At 44.9% G+C, this 12,780-nt stretch overlaps 1 protein-coding gene across 1 annotated transcript in view; it reads right to left on the bottom strand.

Annotated features, from left to right (window-relative positions):
* Positions 1-11,612, bottom strand: part of SACS (sacsin molecular chaperone) — a gene marked incomplete at both ends in the record, with an annotated part of 38,923 nt that extends 27,311 nt beyond the window's left edge. Inside the window, 5 exons of the mRNA XM_079721643.1 lie at positions 1,480-1,591; positions 4,058-4,143; positions 5,041-5,128; positions 11,346-11,496; positions 11,587-11,612. Coding sequence (XP_079577769.1) covers positions 1,480-1,591; positions 4,058-4,143; positions 5,041-5,128; positions 11,346-11,496; positions 11,587-11,612 — 463 coding nt within the window. The remainder of the gene's footprint in view (positions 1-1,479; positions 1,592-4,057; positions 4,144-5,040; positions 5,129-11,345; positions 11,497-11,586) is intronic.
* Between the last annotated feature and the right edge of the window lie 1,168 nt (positions 11,613-12,780).

Below are 12,780 nucleotides of genomic sequence, written 5' to 3'. Positions count from 1 at the left end.
TGCGCGTCCGGAGCCTGTGCTCCGCAGCGGGAGAGGCCACAACAGTGAGAGGCCGGCGTACCGCAAAAAAAAAAAAAAAAAAAGAAACAAAAACAAGTTGAACTCAAGAGTTCTCATGCACAACACTAAGTGTCAGTAAAGGGAAAAAACTGTGACCCAAGAAGATGACACCAGCCAAGATACCAAGATACAGATGTCTGAATGCGAGAGAAAGACCCTCAAACACCACAAGCACGGAGGGCCCTCAACAAACATTTGTTAATTAAAGAGATCAAAGATCATGTCCACTTCCTTCTGTATGTGCAAGTTTTAAAAAATTGTCTAATCTGACGTCACTTTAAAGAGCCTCTCTCTAAGTATGCTTACGCATAAACTCAGGTAAATAATCTTGTTTCATAATTTTTTCTTTTAATGAGGTGAAGTCAGGGCTGGAAGGAAAAACTCCTAGACATGGGAGAATTGTGAAGCAGAATACTTCCAGGATCTCTTCCTGTCTACAGTTCTACAGTACGCTCCCCAAATAAGGATGACACCAGACAGAAAGCATTATGACACACACGATCTCCTTCAACCCTCAGAGTGACTGGGGGTGGACTACGTTCTCGCCATTCCACAGGGGAGCAGGCTGACAGGCAGCCAGCCTCAGGGCCCCGCTCAGGCACAGGGGGGGAAACACGAGGGGCAGGCCTGACTGACACTCGACACGCCAGCACCCCACGGACGTGGACCACGGGGAGCCCCGTACAGGATCAGGGTTCAGACAAAAGTCCCCCATATCTACACGGGGTATCTTTCAACAATGACTACATTAAATCACAGACTCTCAGAGCCAGGAAACCAGACTGGTTCCACCCTCTCACCGAACAAATGAACAATGGGGGTGAGCTGACTTGCCCAAAATCATGAAGGGGGCAGGAGTCAGGGCTAGAATGAAAACCTCCTGACATACTACGTCTCACCCCATCTCCTTATAGAATTTTTAAAATGCGCAGGACTTCAGGAGTCCTTACGTTGGTTATCGTTTCTTACTGTCTTTACTTTCATTTTCCTTACTCCCTTCTCTCCTTCAATCTTTCTTCTCACCCTACTTCAAAATAATTCAAGGGCATTCTCAAAGCACAAAGTAATACACAAAGCCACAGCCTCTAACTTCTTTCCAAATGCAGAGAAGTGTTCTATTTGTCTCGCTAATGATATAAATGCTCACAAGTTGACTGAACAGAATAAGAGGTTTATGTATTTACATTGCTTATTACTCTGAGTTTCAAGATTTTTATTCTTTGCTCTGTAAAAAACACCAACTAGCAGAGACATCTGCCCACAAAAAGCAGAGAAAAACATCTCTTGGAGTTAAATACGCCAAAAAGTGAAGGACAGGTGGTAACTTGACTGTTCATTAAACACTGAATTGTAAATCACTAAAACTCACCTGTTAGTACATAAAATAAAACTTGTCCATAACTAATTATTAATTCTTACCCTGATATTGTGCCATATCTTTTGACCAAAGAGTCTCTGTTCCATACTGAGTTTCATCATATAAAAATTTAACTTCTGTGGCCCCAGCATCTTCTGCATTCTGAATTAATTCCTAGTCAAGAAATACACCAAAAAATAATAATATTTAATAAAACAGTAATCTACTGCCCATCTTTGTATTTACCTATAATATTTAAAAAGTAATTACACATAAGTAAAGGAAACCCACTATTTGCGTCGTGAGCGAGGTCTTTGTACATCCTTAGGGTTAGCAAGTGCTGATGTGTGGTCCTTCCACATTGCTTATTGTGTAGATCTGTGTGCCAGCCAACTCAGTATAATTTTTCTCCCTTGGATATCTTAGTAGAATTCGACATAGTTTAGTCTAACGTAAAGAACAGGTGACAATGTCCTGGATGAGCTCTGAATTAGACCAAACCAAATCAAGGGGTTATATTTTAAATGGATGGGTCTTTAGACACAGAATAATCCACCCTGAATTAGCACACTCGTGAACCTCTAACTTTGGGGGGCACTATTTTTTACTTTCCCAGCACCCTGGAATCACTAACGGGGGTGGGGGGTGGCAGGGATGGGCAGGAACTGCAGAGGGCGTACACTGATACTACAGCCAAGCCGACAGAAAAGCCTTCATCAGAGCGGGTGACACAGCACACCGCCTGCATGCAACAAGATAAGCATCAGACTGAGTGCGGGAACAGTGTGCAAATGAGAGCTGGTTGTGACATCAGGTGGATGGTTAGTTCACCCCGTGCACACCAGAAGGCTGGGGACAGTTATCCCACATGCTGTTCAACCCCAAACACGAACACGTGACCACGCGTTTATCTACCTCCTCATCAGCTACAAAGTCTTCCTGTTTACACAACTTCCCATTTCTCATGGGATTTTTAAGACCCACTCCCACCCAATTTAGTCTAGTAGAATCCCTAAAAATTAGCAATCTTATTTACATTAGGGTATAATATAAAATAATATTAAAGGTAGAAATAAAAATTAAATAGGTAGCAAAATGCAAGTTTCACTTACAGGATGATAGCACTTTAGAGGCTGGATCTTGCTTTCATCTGGATAGCTACTTGAGACTTATGTGTATTTTAGGCAACAGAGATGAAGAAAACAAGATAACATCCCAAGTCCCAGATTCCAACTATCAGTCTCCAGTTGAACAAAAAATACGATGGGGCCCTTCTTCTCAGGGGATCTCTTTCAAACTGATTCTGAGAAGAGGCAATAAATGTGCCAATTTGCATAAGATCTTGAGCTAGTCACTAAAATTTCTCTGGATCTATTTCAGCAAAACATCATACAAGGTGGTGGCCTAAGTCTAGGTAATTCTAAGATTCCTATTACATCTAAAATGGTAGAATTCTACTAAAATATCCAAGGGACAAAAATCATACTGAGTTGGCTGGCACACAAATCCACACAATAAGCAAAGTGGAAGGACGACACATCAGCGCTTGCTAACCCTAAGAATGTACAAAGACCTCGCTCACAACCACTGCCTTGTTTGCCAACAGGATCTCTATCACTCATTTTTGAATTGATGAGGCCCTACTAAATCCTATCTTAAATTCATTCTGTTCACCTCTCTCTACCCCCATAACCCAATAATGACACTCTTCCCACCTTCACTTTCCCAATATCTCAATATAAAAATGGCTTTCAAATTAGCCTTCTGTGAGCCACTGATGCCTGTTCTCAAAGATGGACGTAAACTGCCCCCGTGCCTCATCATATTAAACTCCCTAGGGTACAGCACTTCTCAATCGGCACCTGCCTGAGTATGACTAATACTTAAGGTAAGCTAAACTGACCTAGTGCTTATTCTCTAAAATTTTACCATCTAAACTATAAAATATAATAAGAGCTAACATACTGAACATAATAAACACTAAATAATTAGAGGAAAATGCATAATAATTGATCTACTTTTACACTTAATTAAGGAAGTTTCTTATTAAGCTTAAACACAAAATCTAACTTCTGCAGTATCTTCCATTTGCATTCTTTTATGATTGTTCAGTTTGTTTTTTTAATGAGTGCATTCAAACTAAAAGAATATATCGTAAATAGAAATACTTAACTAAAACAATTATCCTTTTAAATAAACTCTCCCAAAAAGCAAACTTCTAAATCTAGGGGAGTCAAACAGGCATGGGTTCATGGCCCCTGAATGTGGGTTTTGTCTTATTTTATTTGGTCGGCTGGTTGGTTTGTAATGCCCCTGCACAATGTTTTACATAAAATTCATAAAATTATATTACATAATTACATAAAATTACCAAATAAATGTTCCTAGAGCAACAGTGCATGACTACAGCACACTGCAGCTTAGGGGGTTCCTTTGCCTCTGAAACCTCACGTATTTACATGGACTGCATCTCAAGCCATCCCATCCAGCACATGCACTGCGGGTGCAGAGGGAAACAGACACAGCCATTCAAACCTAGACAAAATTCTAAAATGTAAACACTAACAGGCCTGGTAAGTAATACTGCTCCGTCTCGTTTTTATCAGTGTAAATGCGCACACGCACACACCCATGCCTCACCTTAAGAATCTGTCCTCCTTCCGGATATCTTCTTAAAATGTCCTTGAGGAAATCAACCAGTGGGGGAGTTGTTTGACCAAATCGACCTGAGAACACGTGTAAAACTACTTAGAAGAAAGTCCAGTCCTCTGGCCTATTATCAACGTGTTATTTGGTTCTGAGACACAATGAAGTTGTGCAAGTTCTGACTTCACACACTTCACTGCAGCCCTCTGGTACGAGGGCTACCTGACTAAACAGATTCAGTACAAAGTAAAGCAGATTCAATTTTATCAAATCTCAAGATTTTTAATTAAACTACAAATTAGGTTTTTAAAAAATGTTCAAACATATACCAAATGTCACATAAGATTATTAATTCAAAAATAAAGAGCATGGCGGGGTGTTGCTATTTTCCAAAGCAAATGAAATAAATGGCGCTATTTTGTGGGTGCTTTGCCACTAAGTAATAAGCCAGAGATTGTGGTGCCTGTTATGACATCCTTAATAGTCGCAAACTCAACCAAGGTTCTGAGTGTTTTGAAATACGGCACAATGTCTCAATGGCTGCCCAGTTCAAATACCCTAAGTCTCTCCTAAACTGGAGATTCTCAGAACTGACCAACCAGGTCACCTTCAGACAGGTGACAGCAAAGCGTAGGGAGCATGGGGGAAGGGAAATAATTTCTCAGATGCACAGAATAAAAATACATCTGTTTATAAGTAAAAAAGAAATCTGTGCTTAAGGCAAAATCATCACTATGAATTTATCTGCATCATTTTAGTACAACTACCCACCACGACCAAGCATCCACAGGACCCTGCCCACAGACCACTCCACCCAATGCATCCTTACAGCTCACTGGCTCCGCCCACACCTGTGTTCCTCTGGCCCTGACATCCCCTCATCACAACCAAATGTTATGTACAGTCATTTTATTTTTAAAACATAATCTTTATGCGACTTAAAATGGAATTTACTCCTGGTAAAGTCAATGTTATACCTCCCCCTTTTAAGCCTTTTGATTGAAGGTTTACAAAAAGATGACAATTTTGGGAAGTCAGATCTCCAATCCTGATCCAGTCAGATAACTGAAAAAAGAAAATAAAATTATGAAAAGCAATGTAGTTCCTAATTCTGTAAGTTCAAAACTTTACCTCATTTTTTTTCACCTAAGAAATGTTTGTTTTACAAAACAGAAATAGAGTCACAGATGTAGAAAGCAAACCTATGATTACCAGGGGGGAAACGGGGGAGGGATAAATTGGGAGATTGGGATTGACATGTACACACTACTATATATGAAATAGATAATTAATAAAGACCTACTGTATAGCACAGGGAACTCTACTCAATACTCTATGATGGCCTATATGGGAAAAGAATCTAAAACAGAGTGGATTTATGTATATACATAACAAAAAAAAAGAAATATTGTTTGTTAAGTGTTCATATAAGGAAATAAGTTGTTCTGGAGAAGTGAATATTCCAGAGAACAAAAATTTAGTCAAAAATTTTATTTAAAAATATAAATGCTTTTTCCTTAAATAATAAAAATAGATAAATATATACAGATTCTGCTTTAAAATAATTTTTAAAATTTTATGGTGAATCAGGATTATCAACATAAACAAAATCATTCTTTTGATCAGCATTTCCAGAGAGTATTACTCAGAACAGAGCTCCATGGGATTCGACAGATATTAGAGGACCAAAAAAAAAAAAAAAAGCTTTTAATTTGCTGGAATAATTTGGTTTTTAGGGCATTCAACATATTAATATTATGGTAACCTTCTTTAAAAGGATTATACTATGTAGTATTTCACAAATTTTAGCAGTAAAATTTTTTCATTTATTTTGAAGAGCATCTTCTAAGATACTGTTCCTAGAAATACACTTCGGTAAACTGCTTATAGACGTTGTTATAAAAAAGCTATGATGTGAAAGGAAGAGACAAGTGAGGACTCCAACCTCTGAAGCTGCTTTGGTCTATGATTTCCCCAATTGGCTTGCCTGAAAAATGCCTCAACATTCGTTTTCCTTTCGGTGACTGCTCTGTTTCCCACAAAGGCAGGGTACAGTGTGTGACCGTGACCCACAGGAGCAGGTAAGGGACTGCTTTTCTGAAAAAAATGCCAGATCCACTTCTCCCCAGCAGCGAACTCATGCTACTGAGGAGTGACCTTCAGGCAACAGTCTGCAAACGCTACCCCAGCTCTCGCCTCTGGTAGAAGAGGTGAGAACCGCCTCTGCAACTGATCCTTCCTTGACAGGGAGGACAGGGTGCTGAAGGACAGTGCTCTCCATATCACGACTCCACCATCTCCATCGTCTACCCCCCACCTCACACGGCTGCCCTCCAGGCTCCCAGAGCTCGGCCTGCCAAAAGGCGGCTTCAGCGGCCCTCCTCCACCGACAGTGGCACCAGCGTGTCCATTCCCAGTTCCTCTCACATCTAACTTGGTCTTCTCCACTTCCAATTGTTCAGACTCTCAACTTCTGTTGGATTTTTATAACCATCTCCCATCCGGTCTCCTTACTCTCTGTACATCATCTTCATTCTAGTCCCCATTTCTAAAATACAAATCTGAACACGGGGGCTTCCCTGGTGGCGCAGTGGTTGAGAGTCCGCCTGCCGATGCAGGGGACGCGGGTTTGTGCCCCGGTCTGGGAAGATCCCACATGTCGCAGAGCGGTTGGGCCCGTGAGCCATGGCCGCTGAGCCTGCGCGTCTGGAGCCTGTGCTCCGCAACGGGAGAGGCCACAACAGTGAGAGGCCCGTGTATCGCAAAAAAAAAAAAAAAAAAAAAAAAATCTGAACACGGTTGTTAACAGTTGTTACAGCTCCCAGTTTATAAAGCACTTTCATATACGTGTTCCCACTGAATCTTAAGGCAAGCCTGTAAAAAAACCTCTGTGCACAGGAAATACAGAGAAAGATAATCACAACAGTACTGTTGTTAACAACAAAAATTCAGAAACAACCCAAATCCTATGACATATTCATACAATGGAATATTATACAGCAATGAAAATGACTTAACTAAACTGTACATAAATTGGGGTGAATATTCATAACATAATATTGAGTGAAAAAAGCTAAATCCAAGTTGCTACATATAGCATAATAAGCTTCTTGTAAAGTTCATAAACTAAAAGTAAACAGTATATTGTTTAGCTTATACACACGCATCCATACACACATACAAACACAGGTATACACACACACACACACACACACTTATGATAAAACTATCGAAACAACTATAAAAAGGCAACAGAATAAAACACATGAAGAGGTAAGGCAAAAGAGACAGGCATACAGGCTGGGGAAGAAAAGAACAGAGGGAAAGGAAACCGTCAACAGCATTCTAGCTCTCCAGTTGGATGATGTCATCAAGGTTGTTCATTCTATTATTAATTAACTAATTAATTGATTATTAAAAGAGAGCTATGCATAAGCCAAGGATTAGCAGTCCAATTCAGTTAGCTAAGGTACTTTTAAAGAAGAACAGCAAGAAGGGAGGAAGGAAGGCAATCTGTAATACAGGAAGATGTCTCCAGGTCTTAAAGAGGACTTGAAAATGAAGAATACACAGAGTAGAACCCTGTTAGTGAAAACACACCTAACTGCTGTGTGAGTCTGACACTGAATGCTTTTGGTAGATTGTAATCAGTGGCCCATATCAAGGCGGTGATTCTCCCAAAGAGAAATCAAGCAGCAGAGATAACCTCAACAGTGCTACCTGCTTTCTCCCCCTGAGCCTGCCAAGACTTGGGAGTTCTGCTTGGGCCTCTCTCCTTGGACCCTAAATCATTCAACCAAGCAAAGTGACATTGGTCGTGTTCATCTCCAGAGGCAACGAAACCTTAAAAGTTGCCCATTTCAGTCTTCATATTTTGTTTCAAACAGAATGAGGACAAAATACTTTGAACACCGGGTCTCTGTTCAGGCCAGCCTAAGCCTCCCTTAAAGACCTCAGAGACGCTCACTTTCATTTACTAGGAAACAATAACTCTCTCCAAATTGTGAAGCAAACAGTATAATATTAACTGCAGTCTGGATCTCCCAACGCTTTGTCCTCTGTTCAGCTGTCAAGAACACAAGGAGTTCTCAAGATTCAAGAGCTGACAGGCAGGACGTTGCTGATCAACTAAAAGACAGCAAAAGTAAGCGATACTTCAGACCTCCGCGTCTGAGGCTCAGACACATTTGGCTCGAGGAGAAAGGGTCAGGAACATACGCAGCTCTAACAGACAGCTTCACTCTCTTCACGGGACAGGAAGAAGAACTTACAGATTCCTCTTCCAGACCAGGAAAAGCAAGAGAGACAAGGAGAAGAAGGATGGTAGGTGACCTGGAAAGACTGAGGACCAAGTAAGTACCCAAGGCTAAGTCCAAAACCAACCAGAACCAGCGAGTGACACCGAGGTGTCAGCAGCTCTTGTTTCTGCTTACCCTGAAATATGCAGAAGTCTCACCAATGATTCAAATCTAAGAGGTTCTGAGCAGCAGTGAATAAAAAGGGAAAGAAACCACCTGTGTGAAAGATTCGCTTATAAAAAGGAGACCCTTCTTGATGACATGTGTTAGCATCACTAAGTTCACCAGTTCAGTAGAAGTTACAGCCTGTCCTCTGCATCAGGAGAGAACTGTGCCCTCTGATCGTTTTCGAGGAGAGCTCCATCCTTGAGTTCAAAGTTCACTTTTAATGGTTTAAGCTCTTCTTTGTTTTAAAGAACTTTACATTTAACTTTTATTTATTCCCAATTGACAGCCTGACAGGTTCTCTCTGATGTGGAATAGTCAGAAGTCCATAGACTTCGGAATCAGACAGACGTGGGTTCAAATCCTGACTTGATACTTTATCTCTCTGAATCTTAGCTTTGCTCTTCTACAAAATGGACTAGTCGGGCTTCCCTGGTGGCGCAGTGGTTGAGAGTCCGCCGCCGATGCAGGGGATGCAGGTTCGTGCCCCGGTCCGGGAGGATCCCACATGCCGTGGAGCGGCTGGGCCCGTGAGCCATGGCCTCTGAGCCTGCACGTCCGGAGCCTGTGCTCCGCAACGGGAGAGGCCACAACAGTGAGAGGCCCGCGTACCAAAAAAAAAAAAAAAAAAAAAAAAAATTGGACTAGTCACAACCATCTCATGAAGCTGGCTGCTCTCAGGAGTAAGTGAGATGATACATGCAAAGTCCCCAGCAGCACAGTGTGTGGAACATAGTTAAGTGCTCAGCAAATGTTAATCATATTCCCAGTGAGTTCACCAAGGTGCAGAAGGAGCAAGTTGCTTCCCAAAATCATGTCCCCAGCCCTGACCACTATCCCTTGAGCTTCAGTGCCAGATCCATAGCTGCCTGTTGACCATCATGCCCTAGACTCTTACACAGCAAAGACCTCAGAACTGGTTATGATTCATTTTATCCCATTCCTACCAGAAATAGGAAAACAGATCCTAACATGTTACTTAACTTGGCCTCTGTTATCCGCTAGTAATACAGGAACAGGATCTAGGTCATCTACCTCCCCATGCATTTCCCTAGGTGCTTATATCCTGCCACCAGCTCAAACATATGCAAAAGCGAACTGAAACTTGGATCCCCCCGAACTTGTTCATCTCTGCTAACTGAGCATTCTTTTCCTGGTCTGACTCAAGGCCTGTGAACAGCCTTGGCCGGGCCTTCTCCCTTATTCTACATCCAACACCGCCACCACCCCTCCCTCGGTCTGCACAAATACACACCCCCGTCCGGTACCAAACCACCATAATTTTGTCTTTTACAAAGCCCACTGTGCATCCTTTCCTCTCAGTTTCAGCTCCACGATCGAAGTCTGGAAGCTCACCCCTCACACTAGCACAAGCTTCCTAACTAGACTCCCCGCCGCACACCCACTCAATCTGAAACACGCTGCACACCACGCCCGCGTCCACCATCCCACAGCAGTGCTTTGCAGAGACACCTCCAAAAACCTTTCCAATAGCAAGACAGAGCCCCAACTGACTCTTTGGCTCTGACCACATCTAGGGGATAAGATGACAAAGGAGAACCAGAGGAACAACCAAAGAAGTAGGTATAGGACCCGGGTGGGTACACAGGAAGGTCAAGAGACTGGGGCAGACACAGATAAAGAGGTAAGAATGACAAGCTTTCCTTTCAGTCCTGCCCAAAGCCCTCAATCAAGCCACTGTCTGACACCAAAGACCCTGGGGAACCAAGCAGTAAGGAGGACTGATCCCTGGAGGAACACAAGAACAGGTTAACCTGAAATCTGTCTAAGAGGGCAAGAGACCAGAGGGTGCACCCAGGCACACAGAAGGCTAAGATTACACTGAGAGGTTAAAAATCACGGGTACCAAGCATGTCCCCAATATTTGTACTGGGTAGTAAGGAAATCCAATACTTGAAATGCCATCTGGGTGGCTCAAGCAGTCCTTGTGTATCTGGTTCAACTCTTTTTTACCTCTTTATCACTTAAAAAGTGAAGATATTTACTAGGATAAAATAATAAGTTAATTTCTAGTAAAACGTCTCCATTTAACACCTCCTTTAAGAAAACTGTAGTATTTCCACCAGTCTTAAAGGTTATATATAACATGAAATACTCCTATTTTCCAAAGTTTTGATCTGTTAAATCATTCATTTGCACCTTACAAGTTTTACTATGAATTTACTCCTCAAAATAACGGCTTCCATGTTAAAGTATGCCTGAAGATCCTCTCAGTCCTAAATTTCTGTGATTCAGAGATGGGTAGAAACTTCTAAGCCATAAAAGGTGAAAAAGTACTGACCAGGATTCCAGTTAAATGCATAACAAAATCAGAAAAATATGAGTAATGATGAAGTCACTTCAGTGGTTATGGCTCCGAAGAAGCAAACCAAAAACAAAACAAAACAAAACAAAAAAACCCTCTTGCTAAAACGCCCATCAAAACAGTATATTAATTTCAGGAAGTGAAGATTCAGACAAAAGTGGGGAGGGGAAACAATGCTGAAACGGGAAATCGACAGAAATCACAGCAGTGACAGGCACACAGCCCCGTCCTTCGATCGGTATCCACCAGGCATGATCATTCCCAGGCGAGCGGGAGCCCGGTCCCCCGTACCAGCCGCCCCACCCCCGGCCTCTCCCCCGAGACCCCGTCCCCGGTACCCCCCGTCCTCCGCCCCCATCCCCGGGGCCCCGTCCCCAGCCCGCCCCCCCCGTCCTCGGTCCCGCCGTCCCCAGGCCCCGTCCCCAAGCCCCCCGCCCCAGCCGCCCCATCCCCAGGCCCCACCCCCGTCCCCGGGACCCCGTCCCCGCCCTACCTGCCGGCCTCCGAACCACAGCCGCTGCTCCGACGCAGGGAAGCCCGTGTCGGCCGCGAGGCGCCGCTTCACGTCGCGCACCGTCCAGGACGCGGGCACCGCCAACGTCCTGCAGCCCACGCAGCCGGGAAGCACGGTCACCCGGAGCCACCTGTGTGAAGGCAAAGGCCTCAGCGGGCGCCACGTGGGGCCGTGCCCTGGGCCGACCCACGCTCACCTGTCGCCCATGACGTGTCCTCACCGCCGGTGATGCCGCGCCCGCACCATGCTCCCGCCGCAGCCCGCGCCTCCCGGCCCGGCCCGCCGACAGGGAGCCGCTGGAGGAAGCCTCGGCCGAGGAGGGGCCGGCAGAGGCGGCAGCGCGCTCCCGGCCGCAAGGGCCCCGGAGGCGCCGCCCGCGGGCACGCGCCCGCCCGGACCGTTAGCTGAGGAGACGCCTGGCCTGCGCGTAAGGCCCACCCGCAGGCCCTGCCCCAGGCCCCAGGCCCCGCCCCTCCGAAGGCCCCGCCCCTCATGGACCGTTCCGGAGGAGATGCCCCTCCCGTCAAGCCCCGCGTCTCCCTCACCTTTCCTTGAGGAGACCCTAGACCCACCAGGCCCCGCCCCTCCCTCAGGCCCCGCCCCGCCCATCAGGACTCGCCCCGCCTACAGGCTCCACCCCACCCGGATCTGTAGTTGAGAAGCTGCCTGGCCCCGCCCCTCCCTCACGCCCCGCCCCCGCCCGCCCTCCCTCCGTCTGCGACAATGCCAGGCAGGGACCGCCTGCGACACTTCGCCGGAAACGCGGGACGCAGGTTTACAGAAGACTTGTGTTTTCCTTGACCGAGTTCAAAAGTGCCAAGACATGCAGAACTAGACCTGCAGGACCTACGTCTCCTTCAACCGTAGTGATTTGAGTCTCTGGAAGCATCTCCAAGTGAGGTTGACGGTGGCCTCTCGGGCACCAGCGGGGAACGAGGCGGCCGCAGAACAGTGTCTCCGCGGATTCGTTTCCTCTTTGTTTTTAAGGTACAAAAGGAGGATCGATGATTCGGTTTCCTGATGGAGTAAGGACTGCCAGCAGGAAAGTGATAGATGAGAATGCACGCGAGCGTATCCTATGGCGCGTTAAAACATATGCAACTTATTTTGGCAATATTGTCTTCTGTTGTTGAGGCCCGTTTCCCATCACACCTGCAAGCTCCTTGAAATCAGAAGCACGAGTCTCAGAGTTGATGGAATCGCCCCAGAGTGACTAACGTTGCCTTGTAATTTCAAAGTGTATGTGGCTTGTTGACGCTTCAGAACATGTCAGTCCTTTCTTCCGGCTAACGTCTCTCGTAGGTGTGGAAGAGACACATTGCAAAAAAAAAAAAGGCAACGTCTACTCAGGCAACTCAAAGGCTCTGTCGTGAACAGGTAAACTTGTGTGCTTCTTGTTTAAATACCCTTAATA

The sequence above is a fragment of the Hyperoodon ampullatus genome (genome assembly GCF_949752795.1).
Source record: "Hyperoodon ampullatus genome assembly, chromosome: 16".
Classification (NCBI taxonomy): Eukaryota; Metazoa; Chordata; class Mammalia; order Artiodactyla; family Ziphiidae; genus Hyperoodon; species Hyperoodon ampullatus.
This window is presented reverse-complemented; position numbering and strand designations above follow the sequence as displayed.